This window comes from Mugil cephalus, chromosome 9 (genome assembly GCF_022458985.1).
Source record: "Mugil cephalus isolate CIBA_MC_2020 chromosome 9, CIBA_Mcephalus_1.1, whole genome shotgun sequence".
NCBI lineage: Eukaryota > Metazoa > Chordata > Actinopteri > Mugiliformes > Mugilidae > Mugil > Mugil cephalus.
The window spans coordinates 15,463,471-15,484,980 of NC_061778.1; the positions used below are offsets into that span (position 1 = coordinate 15,463,471).

General features: G+C 43.9%; 1 protein-coding gene across 1 annotated transcript in view; it reads right to left on the bottom strand.

Annotated features, from left to right (window-relative positions):
* The window catches only part of LOC125013057 (rho guanine nucleotide exchange factor 17-like), a 66,631-nt gene that overhangs the window by 17,264 nt on the left and 27,857 nt on the right, over positions 1-21,510 (bottom strand). Inside the window, 1 exon segment of the mRNA XM_047593348.1 lies at positions 2,773-2,850. Within this exon segment, the coding sequence (XP_047449304.1) occupies positions 2,773-2,850 (78 nt within the window).

A 21,510-nucleotide genomic window follows, 5' to 3' on the forward strand; every position in this document is an offset into this window, starting at 1 on the left:
TGGGAGCGTTCACGCTTCATTCCATAGTTATTTCAACTGCTGGGCTTGATTAAAACCAGTACATGGCCCAGTTTTGCTAACTGTTGTGCTATGCATTTGTAGCAGAATAAACTACACAGACTACAGTCCTCAGTGCAGAGGCACCTCTTCGATTCCAGCCTGCGGCCTTTCTACCATTACAGCCCGAATATCCAATAAAGGCACAAAATGTCTGTGAGGATCCCAGAAAACCCCCAAGTTTGCAGTTAGGCCAACACGAAGACACATTTTGCAGGTCGGCTGCTGATAATTTCAGCCTGAAAAATACGGCGAGAAGGACAACAAAGACGTCACGTCAACGGAGCGACAAACAAATTACATTTAATAATTTCCTCCCCGTGCCTTTTTAGCTTCATTTCTTTCCTCCGCCACATCTGCCGTTTGATGATATTGGTTGTCAGCAGAGTCCTGGCAAGCTTAACTCAGCCACACTCTCCACGATTTGAGACACACAAACTGTGATCCATTAAACTTTGAAATTCAATTTACTCCGAGATGGACTTGGACAGATGTGACCCTGAAGCTGTAACGTCCTCTTAGCTGTGCGAGGCTGACACGTTTATGACTAATTCAATCTGCCGATGAAAACGTTTGCACTGAAGAAATTTGGGGAAAAAAAAGGGATTTGAGAGAATTTTAATGAAGCGGATATTTCCGTCCACTATCTGTCCTTGGGAATGTGTTATGCAAGATCTCAGTTACTGCCTGGAAACGCTAACGTTACCTCACAGAGAAATGCTGAGGTGGGACTTCAAGTACACACAGGCAGATTGTATGACAAGTTGTGCAGTTGCTATCACCTTGCATTCACTTTGCACATGCATTGGTGATTACTTGCAAATCAACAGTTGTTATTTTCCAGACAGTGACAGGTCAGGGAAGAGAGAAACTGGAGAATGAGTAATAGCTGTGTAGGTCCTTGTGAATCAGATACTGATTCCAGTAGCATCAATCTATCTATGAATCACTGAGATGTCACGTAGATCCAAACAAAGCTCACATCTGACGTTAATCAATATTTAACTTGATGCAACCAAAATTTATGTGTCTCTGGTGCACACATTACATTTGTTTTCCTCCTACATTCTCTGCCTGTTTTGAACATACCATGTCTTACAAGATCTACGTTCTGATGAGTCAGTCAGTATGTTTACATGCATGTGAAAAAATACACATTATTCCCTTAATCCAACTTTAACCGGACAACTTAAGTGCGTGTAAACAGGTTACACCGACTAAAACTAACTAAGTTCTCCTTATCTGATTAAGACACCCAGATAATGCGACTGGAAATCAATTTTCCCCGGCATGTTTATGCTTAACTGGGCTTTAGCTAGACAACACGTGGGCGCATGCTCCACAACCGCTGTGCTGACGTATGACCCCGGAACAAAAACATCCAAGAAAGCCGGCCGCATAGAAGAAGAAGAAGGTCAATAGAGCCGGTAGAAGAACCACCTGAGGGATAGTGCGCATCTTATCTGCATCATGATTAGCGCACACATTATGTGCAAGATTAAAAAGCTGTAATATTATCCATCTGGTTGTTATCTGAAATGCCGGTCTGCCGCATGAACAACTCCAGTTGTTTATTATATGATGTCATAGGTCAACCAGAAAGGGGGCTGCGACTACAGCCATAATGCCTTAACTGCCCATAACTCTTTTGGTTTCACCATCTACTGGTATAAAGAGATTTTCCCGCCGTTTTGCTGGTTTGTTCAAGAGCAACGTCACAGTCGGCCTTCTCAACTGTAGTTCATACACATCAGATTGGTGTATCCAAGTAATTTCATACATTTCAGTGAAGCTGTCACTAAAGCTCACAGTAATTATTTATGTCAGGGAGCTATCTGGTCGAACCTCAGCTGACTAAGTCACATCAGGAAAGCTGAACACATTATTCACCGAAACCTTCCCCCCGAAAGCCCCAGAAAAAAATAAACTGTGAAGGGATGGATTTCAACTTGGGACAGAGCCGCAGTAGAGCGGCTGCACATGAACCACATCTGACACCCTCCTGAAGGATCTGCACTCTCACAGCAGTCACCGTGGTAACACTTACTTTCCCCCGTGTCGTCATGGGAACGCAGCACGGCATTATTCAACTTTGCGGCCGCACACACGCCCAAGAAATACGTGCACAGGCAGAATGGAAGTCATTGTGGTGGCGCGCGCGCACGCGCATTAAACACATTTTTGTATAAAAACGCAAACGCATGCCGTTCGCCCACACACAGCGAACAATGACAACAAGGCGACCTCAGGTAGCAAAAGTGATGCATATGGTACATTGGAGAGACGGAGAACGGTGGAGGTGGCTGATATGTGGGGCAAGGGTTAGTTAGCTATTAGAGGAGAGATATGTGTAGGACATAGAAGAGCATGTATGTGTGTGTGTGTGTGTGTGTGTGTGTGTGTGTGTGTGTGTGGGCAGATAGTGCTGATGACAGTGAGATGTGACGGGGAGAGCAGATTAGGCTGACAGGACGAATGACAGTAAGTGGATTACATAACACCTTTGTCACATACATTTGTTATTCAAGGCCTCTGCTTAAGCAGTCGGTGGCTTCAAAACGGTCGCTTGTGTTGAGTAGAGTGTTTGCTTTCGCGTGTCACAGACGTGTATGTGCCAGTGAACACCGCTCATGTACACGAGCCGGGATGCACAGCACAGAACATCTACGCAGTTGGCGCGGCAGCCGTGTGACTGTGCGATTACGTGAGTGTTACCTGAATGAGAGTGCGTAGGGACTCCACATATGACTGCTCTGTGTCCAGGAGGGTCATCATCACATGTTTCCTCATGTCCTGTAGAGACGACAAAGGAGGAGGAGGAGGAGGAGGAGGGAAGAGGGAGGAGAGGAAGAAGAAGGTCAATCATTGCATTTCTTACGCACACTTAACACTGCTTTATGTGACAACCGCTTAGTAGAGACATATTTGCATGACACACACGTTGGGGGGTATAACACAAAAACACGCCCAGGTGCATGCAACACATTTCAAGCTGACGCATGACGCCGCGTGTTCAAAATATCGCCTAAAAAAAACGCGTTCTCCTCGTGTGAGAACGGTGCTCTAATGATGCTCAGTCTGATTTAAGAAACAGGATAAAATGTCAGATTCTTGAGTGAAAATTTACACAATCTCATACAACGCTTTAAATAAAAAACATGTAATTCATTCTCTCCTCATGTTTCCTTCCCAGAAAGAACACCTATCCAATAAGGCTAAAAAAATAAAAATAAATAGTAGCAAGAAGTTTTTCCATATTTAATGTGGAACTTCTTCACAGTCGGGAGACAAAAACGGCACAAACTTCATCCAAATATTTGTTTTCTACAATAGCCAGGTTTACATGGACACTTTTTTTCTAATTCAGATTAATGGTTTCAACTGCTGATCCATTCTGCTCACGTGCACGACTACTTTTAATCGGAGTGGCCATTTTACAGACGAGTGACACGCGCAGATTGATGGAAACATCATGTGACTGATGTCTCGTCTAATCAGCAGTAGTCTCTATTATTAAAGCGGCGACTTGTTTCGGAAAGTTTGTGCGGTCATATCCACTTTTGTTATTGTGTTAACCTTACAGTAGCGGCCCGAATTTGTTCCACGCTTCAGTCTATCCCAGATTCAATGAATTTTTGATTTTCACTTGGTTTGGGCTTCGATTGTAATCAGAATATCTGGCTCCATGTTAAACCCAGCTACTGTTTCAAAAATCTGAAGAAACCAGAACCATGTAAAAACATTAGTGCAGGAACTGTTCAACAACGTGAGAACAAAAGAGCCGAGCGCGCTCTCTGTTTGTCCTAGCACCAATATTTTGACTGCGGATTGAAATATCTTTTAATGCCGCTGACATTTAAGCAGAAGGCTCCCCGGCCCTCTCTCCTGTAAACAATTACGTGAGCGTGGAACAGAGCGTCGTGAGCAGGCGATATTACCGAAACTTCAATTTAAATGTTAATTTCTTCCATTACTGATGCGCACAAAAAAAGTGAAAAACAGTGTGCAGTTGTTTTGCACTTAAAAGATGAACCTTTTGCCTCTCTGACATTTTAATACTCCAGTTTCTGCCCCCGCGTGTCTCCTTTCCAAGATCAGTCGTGCGACACTCAAATATAAAGGACGTCACAATGTTCTTCGGTAAGGAGGCGTATGTAGCTCAATGAGATGGATAAAAATCAATGACACAGAGGAAAGACGATGCTCAAATCAGAGTTTCACTTCTCCTGTCAGTGGTCTTAATGTTGTGGCTGTGCATTGTGATGCGACATGTCAGGTGTGTGTCTGTGTGTTTTGGGGAATAACTAACGTTGTGCGGGCATGTGTTTTGAAAACCTGGAAAGACTTGGTTTTAGGGTGAAGGTTGCGTTTAGGTGCAGGCATTTCATCGAAGGCGTTTTCAAGGGAGAATAACAAGGGAAGGAAGTGTGAGGCATATAAGTCAGACGTAGTCTCTCATGGGTCTCGGGGGACACTTCCAAAATATTCCTGTACCAGGCATGACTTATAAATATCAGACGCAGCCACAGGCAAAACCCTATGATGCACATACACAGCTTCTTCCACTGCTTCACCCCGCCAGCACCGCTGTGCCCTATAAATAACTTTAACAATAACTTCCCACAAAGGCCATGTTTAGCGTTTGGCATCTAAGGAGATCCCAGGGGCACTGCGGGGCGCCACTGTAGGCTAAAAGGTAGTGTGCGGATAGAGAAAAGGCTGTGTGTGTGTGAGAGAGCGCCTTTTAAATAATATATTAATTTTCTTTTCTTTTTTGTTTTTGTTTGGTAGTGAAAATTGTGCCACCGGTGATTTAAATCGGTAGTGGCTCCCTCACAGGATTCTGTCCAAGTGTACTCACCCGTGACACGCGAACACAATGGAGCTGAGGGAATGACTACAGGACTAAACAAGGCCAAAGAGGGAAGCACACAAAAACAGAGTTATTATTCATTTATATGCACTAATTACCCTTTAAGTACGGACCTATTCAGAACACTTTGTGGTTCAGTGCCCTGCTATTATATGCACAGGCCCTGCTGCCAAGCTGCTGAGTCGGCAACATTCCTCTTTTGAAGTAATAACAAATTCTGTTGCAACTCCCAAAGATCTTTACTTTAGAAGAAATAAATCAATTCGACACATATTGTTCATCTTGTTTTTTATCATTTATCATTTGGCTCCACTTTTTTTGTACAGTCATATTGTGTATTTGATGCAACGATAAACTTTTCCGGAGCCTGGGGTGTCAGCTATAAACTGCTCGCTGTTAACTGAGAAAGAAAATACAAATATATATATTTAATTATTTTTTTCCGATAAGTATGGAGGACCAGAAGTGCCACAAAAATCAATAAATAAACATGACTCAATAAAAATTTGTAGGCGTTCATTCATTAATAAAATGCAACTGTAAACAATATTTTTTATTTTTATTTGCTTCCATATTTATTTAACTTTCCATAAATCTGATAACATATTTAAATCTTGTCCTTTGTTTTTATTTTAACTAATCCAAATAAATGTATTTGTACAGGCACTTTTAATATATTTATCTCTGTATTAAATCCTCCATGAATTTCAATGCATTTCTGCCTCATTAAGCAATAATGTCATTATACATGTTGTAATGTGATCAACTTTCGGCCTATTTATTGGTTAACGTTTTCTCTGACAATAAACTGTGCTCCTCAACAGGGATTGGTCGTTTATGTAGTTGTCCCTTATTTTCAAGTTGATCTTGTTCTGGCCTCTTAGCAATTAAGGCATCTACTGCAGAAGAAAAAACAAAAACAAAAACAAAAAACATAAACATCAGGTGGAAGCGATAACTTGACACCATTATTCGGAAATTAAGTCGTCTTCAGGGACTCGGACGAGTTGCAGTCTAAACACCTGCAAATGTGCCGTCATGCTACTGCAGTTAATCGATATTAAAAGGCTGAATGCCTCCGGCTCTGAAGTCTGGCCACAGATGAAAAATTTCCATTTTTCATCGCAGCTGCAGAAATAACATCCGGAACATTTAAAAAAAAAAAAAAAAAAAAAAAAAAAAAAAAAGATAGAAAGAGGAGAAGCTGGATTTTCCCTGAGAGCTGCAGCTACAGAGATAGATGCTGCTTCCATTAGGATTTCCAGACACGAGGCCGCGTACAAACAAACAAATTAAATCTCATTTACAGTGATGAAATTAACAAATGCAGATCCCTTCTCTCTCTCTCTCTTTATCTCCTGTCTGCTAACATCCGAGGCCGGTTCCCTGCGCTCTGAAGCACAGATAAACATACACATGGACTCCCACGTGCCACCGTAGAATTGCCTGCAGTCTAATGAGAGCTGTTGAGTTGCTAATGCCGAGCAAATGGCCCGACAACAACGAGAGGACAGGGAATAACACGCGTTTGTGTGCGACAAAGAGGTAAAAGAAGAAGGGAACTTCCCTGAAGTCAGGAATGCTCCTCTGTTCGGTCCCGGGCGTCTTTATTAGATTACACATACACACATCAGAACATGGCGAAATAATGTTAGGAATGCCAGTTTCATTTTGCTAGCCGGGTAACCATGGCAACCCCAGCTGAGAGGCTGAATGGTCACAGGACAGGCCGGTCTGTCCCCAGTACTACAGGGCTGGAGGCAAAGGCCCTCTTGAGTCCAGACAGTTTTTAAACTTTTAACACAAGAGTCAACAAAATGATACAGCTGATCCTAACTGCGACAGGCTCCTATCGAGGGAAGACACAGGGTGAGTCATGTTTAGAATACGGCTCATGAGGCAGAGGGTGGATATAGAAAAAGAGTTTATTCTGTCTTAACAGTTCAGTATGACTGCGCGCTTGGCAATTCCATAAAAGGATTTAGTTTCATTCTTGGAACACGCAAACCGACGCTATTTAGCGTTATTTAGTTTTTAATTTCCGAGTTACCAAGCCCCAAAGAATGAAACGAGGCTGGATGTGACTTAGGTTTCAATAGATAGACGAAGAACCTGCTCATATGATCCATGTCTTGCAGGAAAGAGATCTCAGTCCGCTTACAGTGAATAATCATTGATTTGCGTGAAGCTAAATAGTTGTAAACAGACACAGTAATGTCACACACTAGATGTGCATGAGGCTGCAGTTGCCTTTAGAGTGGGTATAAATGCGATTAATTTAATGCAATTAATTAATCCATGGAAGACGTTTGAGCCCAGAGGAACAGCTTTAGTCTGAAATCAGTGAAGGTCGTTAGGCCGTGCTCTCCAAAAAACATCAAAGTAGAGAGAACGACATATACAGTGATCAGCCACAACATTATGACCACCGACTGGAGAAGTAAATAACACATGAATGTTCCTTAGATATGCAGTGCCCGCATAGACCACATAAGTCACGAGTTTTGGAGTAACAAGGAAGACCTACACACTATAAGGTCATAATGTTATGCCTGATCAGTGTACACTGCAATGCATCCTGTTCTGTTGATGCTATAGCAGCTGTTGTGTAAACTCCCAGCTGGACCCCAGAACTCTCGTAGCCACCCGACTGCACAAAGTGGCATTTAAGCTTCAGCCACAACACACACGCACACAGCTCACGGCCTCCGGTTGTTTACCACCAGTGACAACATGAATATGCAAAAGAAGAAAGAAAGAAAAAAAAAACATCTGAACACCTGAACCCATTTGTGAATTCATCAAGTACAGCGGCAACTAACAAATACCCGTCACGGAAGCATGTCCGAGATTAACAATGCAGCATCGGACTGAAAGGAGCTTTGGTTTAACAGCAGCATCCACAAATGGTTGATTTTTTATTATTTTTTATTATGTATTTATTGACCAAGAAGGACACGTGTTTGTTTGCTAGTGAAGAAAGAAAGTCTGTATTGCACATAAAGAGTAATAACCAGATAAAGTGTTTATGTTATTGTTAAGGTGCTAATATTCTCCTATTGAACCAGTTATCAAAGGTTTACACCGCCCCTCCAATACAGATTAAAACTTCTTTCAAATCTGGCCAGTCTGTTCCAGCTGAGGTGGTAACATGAGGTATTTTTGTTATAATTGTGCCATTATTCTGGTAATTACTGGACCGCTGTTGTCCGTGTGAACATAAGTCTGTGAAGGTTAATCAGTGGATCAGTGACCAGACACTGTGATGCTCTGATGCCGTTATCTCACTAAGGTCCGAGAGGTGCATTTTATTTATAAACGCTATTTAAATATACTCTTGAGACGGCGGTTTCATGCAGTCCTGATATACTGTAGCTGCGCACCAAATTGTAAATCATCTTTTATAGTTGTCCTCGTTTGCACTGGATGAAGAAACAGGAACATGTAAAAATCGGTTTGGTTACAGCTTCTATAATTTATTTCTCCTGAGCTGCAGCGTCCTACACAAACACACACACGCACATACACACACACTCCTACTGGTATGAATCCTGCTTGTGTAAATTAGGTCTCGGTTCATTTTGGATTACAAGGTGCAGCTTAAATATCTTATTTAAAGATTTTTTTTATTTTTTTAAAAAGAATAAGATGAGTCATTCCTAGCATCTCCTAAACTGAACGTCCTCCGTGAGTCGCCCACTCTCCATAATCTTCAGATCATCACTTCTAATTATTTGTAAGCCGATAACTTTGATTTCAGGTCCTAGGAATGATGTGGCTTCACAGAGGGTGTTTTTTTTCATTTTGTTTTTTTGTAATTTAATCACCCCAAAAGAGACGATCTGTTCAATGAGGCGAGGCTTTCCTTTCGAGATGGAATCCACAAATAACCCACATTATGTTAAACGTCGGATTCTTTGTCTCCCTCCGTCGCGCGCAATCGGCGTCTCAGACGTTAAGTTTGTTTGCCAGTACAAGAGTGTGCGTGTTGCGAGTGCATCGTGTCCTAATGGGTCTCACAGCTGCAGTCAAGCATCAAAGAGGCGCGACATTGTTCGGCTATATTTATGAGTTTATGTTGTTCCGCTTGCCGTCACGTTGTGCTGACGCTGTTACCGTTAGAAAGGTCCAGACTAGACAAAACATAGTCACATATTCCTTTTTCACCCCTTTCTGTTAAATTGGTTTTATTTATTTTACGCTAAAACGGTAAAAAAAACGCCCCTCTAATTTTGCTCGTGGCAGTTTAACAAAGCTTTGACATTTGAGTGGCGCTAAATCAGAAACACGCTGTCACGCTTCACGCACCCACTTCCGGATCATTCTTATGGATAATTTACTATCTAAACGTGGTATTTTGCCAACAATGCCGCGGAGTGTCCCAATTATTTTTTTTTTTCCCGCTGCAGCCGAGTTCAATTTTATGCCATCAAAAATTTGTAAGGTCACCTCCTCCCTCTGTGACCTCTTTTATCCGCCAAGAAAAAAAAAAAAAAAAACGCTCGCACGTGCCAATGTAGGACGCAGCTGCGAAGGCTGCAACCGTCTCGCGAATGATCACGCACCGCTCCCCGTTTACGTGGGTCTTTGCAGAAAAATTACAGAACAACACACCGATCACGCATAACGTTATGACCAGCTTTAATGTCAAATGACAATATTGTGCAGGTCTCTCTTGTGCCTTGTGACTCATCAGAGAGTGGACGCGGGCCTTCTGAGGGCGTCCTGTGGACGTTGTTAGTGGGGGGCCTTTGGGTCCTATGGTCCCACAGATACTTGATGAGATGAGATACAGATGTAAAACCAGGAGAACATCTGTATGTGCCCTTCCGTTTTAGGCAGTACCTCACTCACAAACACAGGAGCCATCTTTACAGCACCAGCCCAGACCTGTCAATCTAAGCTTCCTTCCTGTAGACATTAGGCCCCGCCCGTATCACTGCTGAGCCAATCACGAGGCTGCATATTACACGCTGACTATGACGGGTTCCGTGCAATTGGCTGAGAGCCTATTCAGTCCCCAGGTGACATCCAGGAGTAATACCAGCAAGCTATCAGTGCTCTGTGTTTATGTTTATGGAGTTACTCGGTTTGGAAAACAAAATGTGAACCTGTGTATTATTTGAATAGCTTAATACTGGATGAAAAATTATGATAATAATGTATATTCACTAACAGCACCAGGCCGAGTTTAATATAGAACACATACAGTAGGTAGGGGGTCCCTGCTTAATCTCTCCATCGGTTTGGGGTTCTTGGCCTGAAAGGGAGACGCCTGCTCTAAGCTGGACAACCAATCAGAGTGATCCCACTCACTGATAAGTTCTGTCACAGAGACGACATGTAGAATACGCTGCCGAGCCACCGAAGCTACGGCCAACAACGCTCACCAACAGCCCGGCACCGTCCAGTGGCCGACCACCTAAAAATAAATGTCCCACGCTAATAGATGCAACTAATCTGGTCATGCACAGGCCGAGCAGAAAGTTCATACTTAACATGAGCCGTGTGGGTAAAGCGGGTTGTTTTTGTCTTGCACATTCTGGACCGAATGTCTTTCTTTTTTCTGTACAGTGTATAAAACAGGTCAAATTCCTTAAACCGAGTCAAGAATCATTACTTTTAACATTCTGAACTATTCCTTTGATACATTTGAAATTCTTAATCCTTCACATTTCTTCTCTCTTTCTAATTAATTCGTCTTCAACCGTCGACATTTAATGCCACTTTTCGCTGGAGGCGGATGAACACTGAAGAGGATTATTACAGTCGATTATTATTTGCCCCAAACCCTACAAATGTGCAGCACAACATTTTTGTATAAAAAAAATGTTGATGGAAACCTAAAACTAACTCTCTGATGTGTGGGCTAAAGTTATTCCACTGAAAGCACCAGCGACAGAAACCACCTCATCTCCTTGCTCTCTTCAAACCTCTCCCTCCCCCTGCTGCCTTCAAACCCTCCCCCCCGCCCACCACCCTTCCTGGGCTACTGTATCCCCTGGCAACAGCCTGGCGAAAGCAGCAACAGGCCGCCTCTTATCCCAAAAGACAAAATATCCTCATCACCTATCGCAACCTCCATCCGTCCGCGTCGGCCTCCTTCTTTATCACCGTCGCTCTAAGTTTGCGACCCCAATTGTCGCTCGCAGGCTCCCGACTGACCTACTCCATCCTCATCAATAGGTTTCTCTTCGTATCGGACACACGTTCACAAGCTATCGATCCACCGCTGAACTCCTCCATCACCACCCCTTTCCTTCCCTTCGCCTCTGCCCTCATGCTACCTCTTCCCCTGCGTAGCCGTTCGCCTTCGTCTCACACCTCGAAACACTCCCCGCTGCAGCGTGTGTTCGGCCCATCTCTGCTTTACCGTGTTCTTAAGCGACACCACAATACGGTTCTGCAGATTATATAAGTATGTAGCACTCCATTATAAAATTAGAAGATGTGTCATTGCTTATACATTCCAAGATTTTAGGCATTTGATTTGATATGAATTTGAATGTTTGCTTGTTTTCTTGATGCTCTAATATCAGAAAATATAAGTACAGAAGTACTATACACACACACATATATATGGCATTAAAATAATGGCTAGTTATCGGCTATGTGGCATTTTTGTGTAGAACTGTGCAGCAGAAACTCCTTCCTACAGAGTGTTTCCCGAGTTATGAGGAAGAGAAAATTTAATGCTCGTATTACTCGCTTGAGTTACCCACACATACAAATGCACTTCAATCCGCGGCTTGGATTAACAGGCTGGGTGTTAAGATTAGCACAACTACAGCTGCTGTGTTATGTCTACACTTTGTGTGTTCACACATGGATGCAATCCAAAGAGTGTTTGTTGATTCTGTTCCCACCCGAGCTTAAAAAAGAAAAAAAGAAGAAAAAAAAAAACATGCGCGAGAAAATGTAGCTACAGACAAATCAAATACATCGACTCAAAAAAAAAAAGGGGACAGGAGATAGCGTGTGTTCACGCAGGCTGGACAGACAGGGAGGCTACAGAGAGCGGTGCGAATGTTTCTGACAGTAGGTGTTGAAGCTAATCGTGTGATTCACTCAGGTCTAATTCTATTACGGAAAGGCATGAGGGAAAGACAGAGGGAGATCTGAAGAAAGAGACATTAACCAATGAGACACATTAAGACTAAGGAATGAGCTGGAGAAACATGTTGAAACTAGCAAAGGAAGAAAACAAGAGTCAGGACTTTTGGGAACTCAAAGGGAGAAGGGAAAGTGGGTAGGGAAGAATTAGACGAAAATGCGGATTCAGGAAGTAGGATGGAGTAAAACGCAGGCTGATTAATACGCAGCAAAGGTGCACACAAGAACTCTCACATCTCACTGGAACACACAAGACAAACAGCGCTCTACCTCTCCGTTGGGGCTCCCAGCACAAAGTCCGTTCCCATTCAAATTCCCATTGCTGTTGTTGTTCCTGAACTGATCCACTGCATCTCTATCTGCCACTTCTTCTCCTCCACCTGCATCTCTCTCTCCTCCTCCTCCTCCTCCTCCTCCACCACCTCCTCCTCCTTCGTCTCCCGTGCTCTCTCCGTTCTCATTCATTTCCTCCAGAGCGATGCTGAACTGGGCTAGGGTTCGAACCATCTGCAGCATACGGAACAGCCCGCGTGCCCGAACGCACACTCAGTCTGGCACATAGACACACACGCGCAAGGGTGGCTTTCTCTATCCTTCTTTCTTTCTTTTTTTTTCTCTCCCCCTATCTGTTTGTTTACTCACGCAAACTCGTTCTTCATGCCTGTTTGAGGGTTGCGAGGTACAAGCAGACACAGCCGAGGGGGTCGTCCTTTTTACTCGCAACACGCAACGGTCATGTTTTTCTCCTCTTCTGCCGGCCAGTACTTTTAAATTATTCAGTCCGCAAGAAGGCAACCTCAAGCTTTGCTGGGAAATTCTGCGCGCGTCTCTTCTGTGGCAGGTAGGCTCGGCCGTCTCGCGGCGCAACACACGCGCAAACACACGCGGCCAACTGGAAGGCTGAGGAGAGCACTTCAGCATGTAAGCATGGGTGTCTGATCTGCCTCTGCTGCATGGATGATGTAAGCAAGGTCTGAGCGCCTGTCGAGGTGTGTGTGCGCCCGGACCACGGGAGAGATGGAAAGTGTGCGTCTGTGCGCGTGTGGGCGTGTGTGTCTATGTGTCACAGCCCTCCCCCTGGGTGTGTATAATAAGAGACAGCAGGCAGGGCAGACGCTCACAGCGCTCGGCTCCGCTTCGCACCGAGCCAGACTCGACCAATCCCCCCCGTACACAATCGATTAAGGTAGGAAGAGCCGGGGACGGCGCTAATTATCAGGCTTGATTGGGCAATCTCCTTCTGTGCGATGTGTGCAGGTGGACTGAGCAGAGCACAGAACAGCACAAACTCACAGATAACCATGACAACAGCGAGCAGGGTCTATTTTTTTTATACCTGTGTTTGTGCATATGTAATGTATTATGCTACCAATAAATTTTCTGGCACTGGTTTCCGACTTTTTTCATTATCTGCGAGAAGACTGCAACCATCACACTTCCAGAGAATTCAAGCTGAAGATTTTCATTTTACAAAGCAGCATTACAAATGAGGAAAATACTTTGTGGTTTCATTTGACAGACAATTCAATTATTCACTTATGAGAACAACTACAACTAGTCATATGTATCTACATACTTGTGGGGAGTGGAAAATGTCTGTCTCAACAGAGACTTCTTCGGAAACCTAGATAAGCCTTTGAAAGATGGACGAACACTCTGTGACATCAATTAAGGCACGGGTCTTCAACAGGAGGTCAATGACCCCTAGGGATCTGCGGAGGTACTGCAGGGGGAGTTGCAAAATTTTTGGTTGATTAAACATTTTTATGGATTTTTTTTAAAAAAATTTCCCCAACAAATTCAAAAAAAAAAAAATAAATACGCATTAACATTAATCCAACGTATTTTGGTAAAGGGGTAAACGGAGACAGAAGACGTTATCTTTAAGTCAACACTTCACTCATTCGGCGATACAGGAGTCGCCTCAACAGCGTCGTTTCACCCAGACCCACACCACACCTGTCAATCTAAGCCCCCTATCGCTGCTGAGCCAATCACGAGGCTGCATATTACACACTGACTCTGTCAGGTTCCAAGGCAATTGGTCAAGAGCCTCTTCAGTTTCCACATAAAATTACAGACGCATACTACAACATTAGCAGAAGAGAAGCAGTGCAGTTCGCTCCCAGCAGCCAACTATCGAAGCCAAAGTGGATTGCTAGGTCACTTGAACAAAAAATAGAAATAAAAACAAAAATATCTGAACCTGTGTATTATTTGAATAGCTTAGCTTTGAATGCAGACTGATAATAATTTATTTGCACTAGGCCAAGTTTAATATAGAACACATATAGTAGGTAGAGCATCCCTACTTGGCCTGAAAAATGTTAAAGAGCCCTGATTTTGGCTCCGGTCCTCGCCACCTTGGAAGTGACTGACTTGAGTTAACAAACACTCCTGGGTAATCAAAAAGTTGCAACGTGGCCCCTTTCAATGAAATCATCATGAGTGGGGAATTGGGTTATAAAGATAAAAATATTTGTTCTGCACCAGCCTGTCAACACGGAGATCTATGGAGGAAGCCTCGTGTGGCCACTTAAGTTACAAGTTACTGCACATCTGTGTTGACTTGTCTGTTTGACCCAGCTTGGTCCCTCTGTGCCATTTACCCACAGTTCTTTATCCAAATTTTTAGTTTTTGTAGCTTTTGATTGAGACTTTGACACATTCATGAGCTAACAGCCGCAGACAGTTTTATCACAGAAAGACGAGCGAGACTTTTTCTTGTATTTCACACTTCCACTTATTTTAAACTAAAGTTCTAATATCTTCTTTAACCTTTTCATTGTCTTTAAATGCATCATGGTGGAAGCCCCCTGAAGATTTCCTGCTAGCTAACATTTAACTACATAAAGTTAAGGGTCTAAAAGAACCAGGCCCTTTAACAACCGATAAATTGTGTGCACCAAACATTAACACAGCAAGTACGCAAACACACAAGCATGGGCACGCACACGTGTAACACACTCTCTGTCATAAAATGACCTATTAAATGTAAAGGCAGTCTTCATGAAAAAGTGAAGCTAAGTAGGAATACGATAAGCACACAAAGGTGTTTATCGCGCATTACGCTACATGGTGACATTTGTCTCCTATTTCATCCAGCAGTAGACTCCGTGATGACGTAAAGGCTTTCTTTCTCTCCAGCCGAGATCAGACGGCGACAACAGAGAAAGGTCACTAAAGGACATTTAAAGGTCAAGCTCGTGGCAGGAAATTGGCCTTTTAATCCCGGTTGCCGTAGAAACAAAGTGACGGTTTTGAAGGTCCGGTGACAGAGATCAGAGATGACAAGCTCTCAGGCATGTCAGGAAGTTGTGGGCCAGATTCTCTAAATACATAATGCTCTCTGAAATACACCGATTTGTTGCTACCTCAGTGTTTCTGCTTCCAACAAACTGCATTTAAACAAAGGGCACCTTAACACTTGAGCTCCAACGGCCTTCAGCTATATACGGTTAGATAAGGACAATACGTCCTCATCAAAAAGAAAGAAATCTACTATTATTTATTCAGATATCTTGTGCCCTGTAAAAACACCGTCTCCTATAAGCCTTAGTTGTGCAGTGACAAAACCTCTGAGCGTGATAAAAGATGGGAATGCACAGAGGAGCTGAGAGGTCACAGCGGGACAAGGAGGAACAAAGTCTGAGTTGTTAGCCTTCAGACATTAGAAGACAGCGTTTCTTTATGGATATAGACAAAGGTCTCAGTTAAATATGAAACTTGTCTGTTGTGGATGGCAACAATTTTAAGCATTTAAAATACGCCTGCTTCAAAAAGATGATGGAAGAAATGACAGATTAGCGTAGTTAGCAGAAGATAACCCTAAGCCTGACAACATGACTTAGTTCTCTATTTCTATGGTTCCTCACCTGGGGTCTGACGCCATCTAAAACATGACATACTCACTGGATAACCAGTAGTAGATAGACAAATATTAAAAAAAGAAAACCTTTGGTTCTCACTTAAAGACTAGCAGGCCAACATCTATGGCAGAGATCATTCTGTGTTTCCCTACAATCAGATCATGCCTATAACATTAAAGAAAGAAAGAACATTTAAGTGCAAATGAGGACAAGACCAGACTCGGTCTGAATGTGTCATTGATGTGAGATCGAAGGCCAACATCATGCAGGGCAAAGACACTCTCAATGCTTTTGTACTGGATTACAAGCATGTTGCGCATAGCATTTTATTTTGAAAATCACCCGGACAATAGATAGATGCTAGACTTCCTGCCTGAAAGATTCGATCTACTCGTATCGACGCGTATTTTTAGCGGCGCACCACGGCACCACGCTTCTGGGACGCTCCGGAAGCGTTAAACAGACGCACCCGGTGGATATCAGAAGGAGAAGATGCACTCTGGAGGTACACAACAACACCTTCTGCATCAGGTAAACTGCATAGTTACATAACTAGAAGCTTGTAAATAATAGTCGTATCGGTCTATTGGTTTGCTTTTATTGCAAGCAAGTTTCTCTGCATACTCTCTGTGCGGTCTCCAATCAACGAACCGAGTAAAGGTGGTTTAAGGGTCAGAAATTGTATTAAAAGGTTACTTTTCTATAACTGCAGGCCACTACAGCTTAAAGCAAACACTGAAATAAATTGGAAATAAATTGATAAATTGATAAGGTGGAATATTTGCTGCATGTTAATACATGCTCTGTCGGTAAGTATTTACAGCAACAAGATGGTCTTTTGGCAACAAACACCCAGCGCATCATGTGCAGATCAGTACAGATCAGAGAGTAATGAGATATCATGAAGAAATTATAGTAACCAGACTTAGATGAATGAGCACAAGACACAACCATCACCGCATCCAGTTACATCAGCATCTGGAGCATCCCATTTCCATAGCAACGTCCGAGTCCTCGCATCCTCGCATTTCCTGTTTAGATTTGGTCAAGTGCAGTTGCTAGGTAATGAACAGTGATAGAAAAGAGCCGTAAATGTGTGTGTGTGTGCGTGTGTGTGTGCACGCAAGTGTTTGCGTATGAACGCGCACATATGAAGGAAAAGCGGGCAATCTGGGAATGGAGCGTTCTCTCTGAATGAGTTACCAGCTCATGGCGGACTGACCCAGATTTCCAAATAGCGTGCAGTCTCTTACACACAGACAGACACACGCACGCATGCACACACACACCCTCCAGACAGGCTCTAACAACATGCTCGTCTGAAGATTACTGCATCTGTGCCAAAGAATGATTAGCTTGTTTTGGTATTTAGTATGAATTATGTCTTTCACTGTCCGATCAGTATGGAAACATTTGCTTTCCGTTAACAGATCCCGGTCCACGAACCGGCCATTATCTCCGAGTGTTAATGGTTTAATAACCATGTACATGTGTATATCACATGGAGTCAGCACGTCCAATGGCATTTATAAATAAACACACCAGCGCACCGTTGCCAGATTCACATGTGTGGCTGATCGGGAGTGGGACGCATTTACAGCGGTGGTTCAGCCCCGTATTTCCTCCCCGCCCTGCGAAGAAATGCGAGCGCGGTTTAATTCCTGCCCGGCCGCCCCGCCTGGCTGTGTCAACGAGCGTTACCAAAGTGCTGCTAAATGACAGCTGATGTGACATCTGTATCACGGCGTCTGAGCCGATGTCACTTAAACAAAAAAAAGAAAAAAAAGTGACTCAGTCTGGAGGCAGTCTGTAGATAAACATGTAGGAGGACTGATGACACCTGTCAGCAAACTCACTGGACCGTGTGCGTCTGTGTGTGTGTGTGTTTGTGTGTGTGTGTGTGTGTGTGTGTGTGTGTGTGAGACACAGAGTCAGAGAGAGAGTGTGTAACCTTAGGCGGGGTGGATGCATGACTGACCAAACAAATCAAAACAGATTTCTCATCACACACCTGTGCAGGCCATCTGAGCTCGTGTTTGTGTGTGTGTGTGTGTGTGTGTGTGTGTGTGTGTGTGTGTGTGTGTGTCTAGTAAGTGTGCGGAGCTCTGTCTGCCCCCCCCCGTCAATGCCTGGTAACAGGATAATGGCAGGTGATTCCTGGAAGAAAAGATCATTCTCACCGCTACCCACAACGTGGGAGGTCGGGACGAAGTTCGTCTTCACCCGGCCTTCCAGTTTCCTTTACATCTCTGTCTCCAGGTGTAGCTTAGCCAATCCCACCCACTCTCCATCTGTCTTTACAATTTAAGAAAAATATGCTCGAATACTACTTACATGAGCAAGAGTCTATGAAAACCACAACCTCCAACAGACCCCGATAACGGCCGCTATCTCCAGGAGAAATCTCCTCCGTGTTTATGAATGCCATTCAGAGCAACATGAGCAGGTGGAGGAGAGCTTCAACTAGACAAGGCAGAAATGAATGTAAATGAATGTGCGCACGCACGCATAAACACTACCCACAAGGGGGCAGTAATAGTCACGGTGAAAAAAATAAAAAATAATAATCATTTCCAGCTTGCCATTAGGTCAAGGTTAAATCACTTAGAACTTCTAGAGGGAACGTCAACGTATTTCACTCAGAAGCTGCATCCGCTTACACATAAACCACTAATTTCTGGGGATATCTGCTCGGCAACATGATTACTGGACACAGTGAAAGGTGGCATCTCTTATTTTGGAAAGTTCAAAGTGTCTTCGGGCCTGAAATTACAGTCGTTAAGAGTTTAATAAGTGATCTAAAACTGAACGCTGAAAACTGCAGCGAGCAAGTGTGTGTGTGTGTGTGTGTGAGAGAGAGAGAATTCACAGGTAATCAGATCCACTCGCTCTCCAAATACGCCCTGGATTTGTGTGCGTGTACTGTGTGTGTGTGTGCGTGCGCGCGCGTGTGTGAGAGAGAGATACGTGTGTGCTGAAAAGAGCCTTTGTCCCTGTGAGGTGAGGCAGAGGCAAGGACACCAAAGGCGACTGGGCTAATATACACATGTACACGCGCGCGCGTACACTAACGCACGCACGCACGCACACGCTGAAGGATATTCCTCTGCTCTCTGACACACCTGGATACACACAACTGGCGGTGGAGACAACTAAGACGATAATCTGATATCATGTCTTGAAGCAATAAACAAAAGTGACACATAAGGATCTAGAGACGCATCTAAAGCCCCAGAATCTCGTGTTTGTGTCTCAAGTCATCTTCACATTACTGCCAAGAGAATTGTTATGTGTTAAAGATGTGTTAAAGAGATGCTTCCAGGTTATTTAGTCTGATTGCCATAACTATAGCTTGCATTGATGCAACTTCATAATAGCTCTGAGTGGTCTTGGACAGAAATACGTATCTGTCTTTTACCATTCACTTCTCCTGTGTAGCGGCCTGCTAACTGTAGCAGCAGCAGAAATAGTCGCTGTGCACAACAGAGGGTGAAAAATATCCAGGGAGATATTATGCAACGCTGCCTGGTTGAAAACAAATATATTATTTATGTTTTTCATCCCCTCTGACTGTGTCACCCATTGCACCGCATCGCACCGAGATGCGGTGCAATGTGGGTACAATCGGCTATCATCTGATGATAATAAACCTCTGGGGGCAAAGGTCAACGTTGGAGGCTTCCAGTTTAGTGGACACAGGGTTCCAAGACTGCCTGCTCCACACTCCGTTTAATGTTTACACTACCGACCGGAGACATGAGAACAAATTTGGATTTGAGAGACGACTTCTGCGACGTCAAGTGCACTTGACCAATGCTGTTCCGTCTACAAAACAGAACCAGAAAATGTCTGGTACCAAGATTTTGTCCCGGATACGCTGATGTGGAAAACCAGAAATGTCCCCGCAGAGAGAGAAAACATGGGCTTGCAACAAATAAACAAAAAAAAAAAGTGCACGGACTTCATTACCCGATGTAAGACATCTGAATAAAGGAGTAATGGAGGCCCCCCAGCCTTCGCCTTCATCTTGTTTAATTGATTTTTGCAGATTATAAGCAGAGAACCAAAAGACTTTAGAGTTTTTTTTAAATAAATCACGTGCACCATCACTGGCTCAGTTTCTAATTTCTTTTTCAGCCTGCCCGTGTGTCAAACAAGTGGCTCCCATGCAGCGCGGTGATAAAAATCAGTAGATGTGCTGTATGTACATGTAGGTTTCCTCTCCCTGTCCTCCTCACAGGAGACGTTATCAGCGGCGTTCGGCAGACACACTCGACTTCAGCCAGACAGCATTACAGTGACACACCAGGAGGAGCCTCTGATCCACTCTGCGTCCCATGTCCTCAATTTCCAGTCCTACCGCAGCCTGTAATCTGACATCCCATCCGCTTCCTGTCCAGCAACCTATCCCACAGTGCACTGAGCTCCAGAGATAGCCATCAGCCACAGAAACTAGTCTTAAGCTTCGCTCCGGAAATACCTTCTCTGCATCTGTCTCTCCCACCCAGTTTGTCCTTTCTGACATCCACTGCCATCTCCTTTCCTTTCTCTCTGCTTATCTCTCAAAGTCGCCTCGTATGTCTCACACTGCCTCCCTCAGGAAAAAAAATTGAAAAAAATGTGAAAAACAAAGTCCCCATCCCGCGTATTTCCTGATGGCCGTCGATATTTTTAGAAGCATCTGCCGTGTGGGGAACTAAAAGAGGCCGTAAAAAGGCCGCACTTCTGAGGAAAGTCGTGTCTCAAAAGATGCAAATGGTGCTAAAGTTGGCTCTTTAACTGGAGATCTGACACGCTCACTCCCACCAGCAGCCATGTGCATAGTAGTGGAGAAAAAAGGATGAAGGGGGGAGAAAAAAAAGCAACAAACTATAGTTAGCAGATACGCCAGTCAGCAGATTGCCCTGTTATAATACTACAGCTTAGCCAAGACTAAACGCTATACTGTGGATTACGCCAATCTCTTTCTTTTCCACTTCATTCTTTACTTTCTTTCCACCCCTTCCTTGTCCCTCTCCCCCCACCCTTATCCTCCTTTCTCTCCATTTCACCATCGTTAGCCCTCTTTCCTCGACATTCCTGACCCCTCACGGACTAAAGTCCTTGCACATGTGAACGGGCTGGATGTAGATTGTTTTTATCATCTACAGGCATTCAAAACTTCTTTTTTAAAAGGGAGGACGGACAAAACCAGGAAAACGCAGTCAGAAAGTACAGTTCTGAAAATAATGGGACATGGGAGAACCTCTGCCGGTCCGCTGCACCACAGGCAGCAAAAGAGCCGATCTGAACACAGAGACACACCAACAGCTGAGTGACATAACAATGCCCCCCGAACAAAGGCGTGATCTCACGAGAGGGTGTCACAGGGCGGAGAGGAGGTATCGGAACACGGAGCGTTGCGCGGTGAAGAAAGGAGAGGGGTATCTGTTCAGCTTTGTTTAATCCGGAAAAGAACATCCAGGCCTTGTTCTCACACACACACACAAACACAAAAAGCCACTCACTTGAACACATCACTGGGTACAACAAGAGACGAGTGTCCATCGTCGCAGCGAAGCTTCAAGCACAACTTAAAAGTGAGCCGACCTCAGGAGC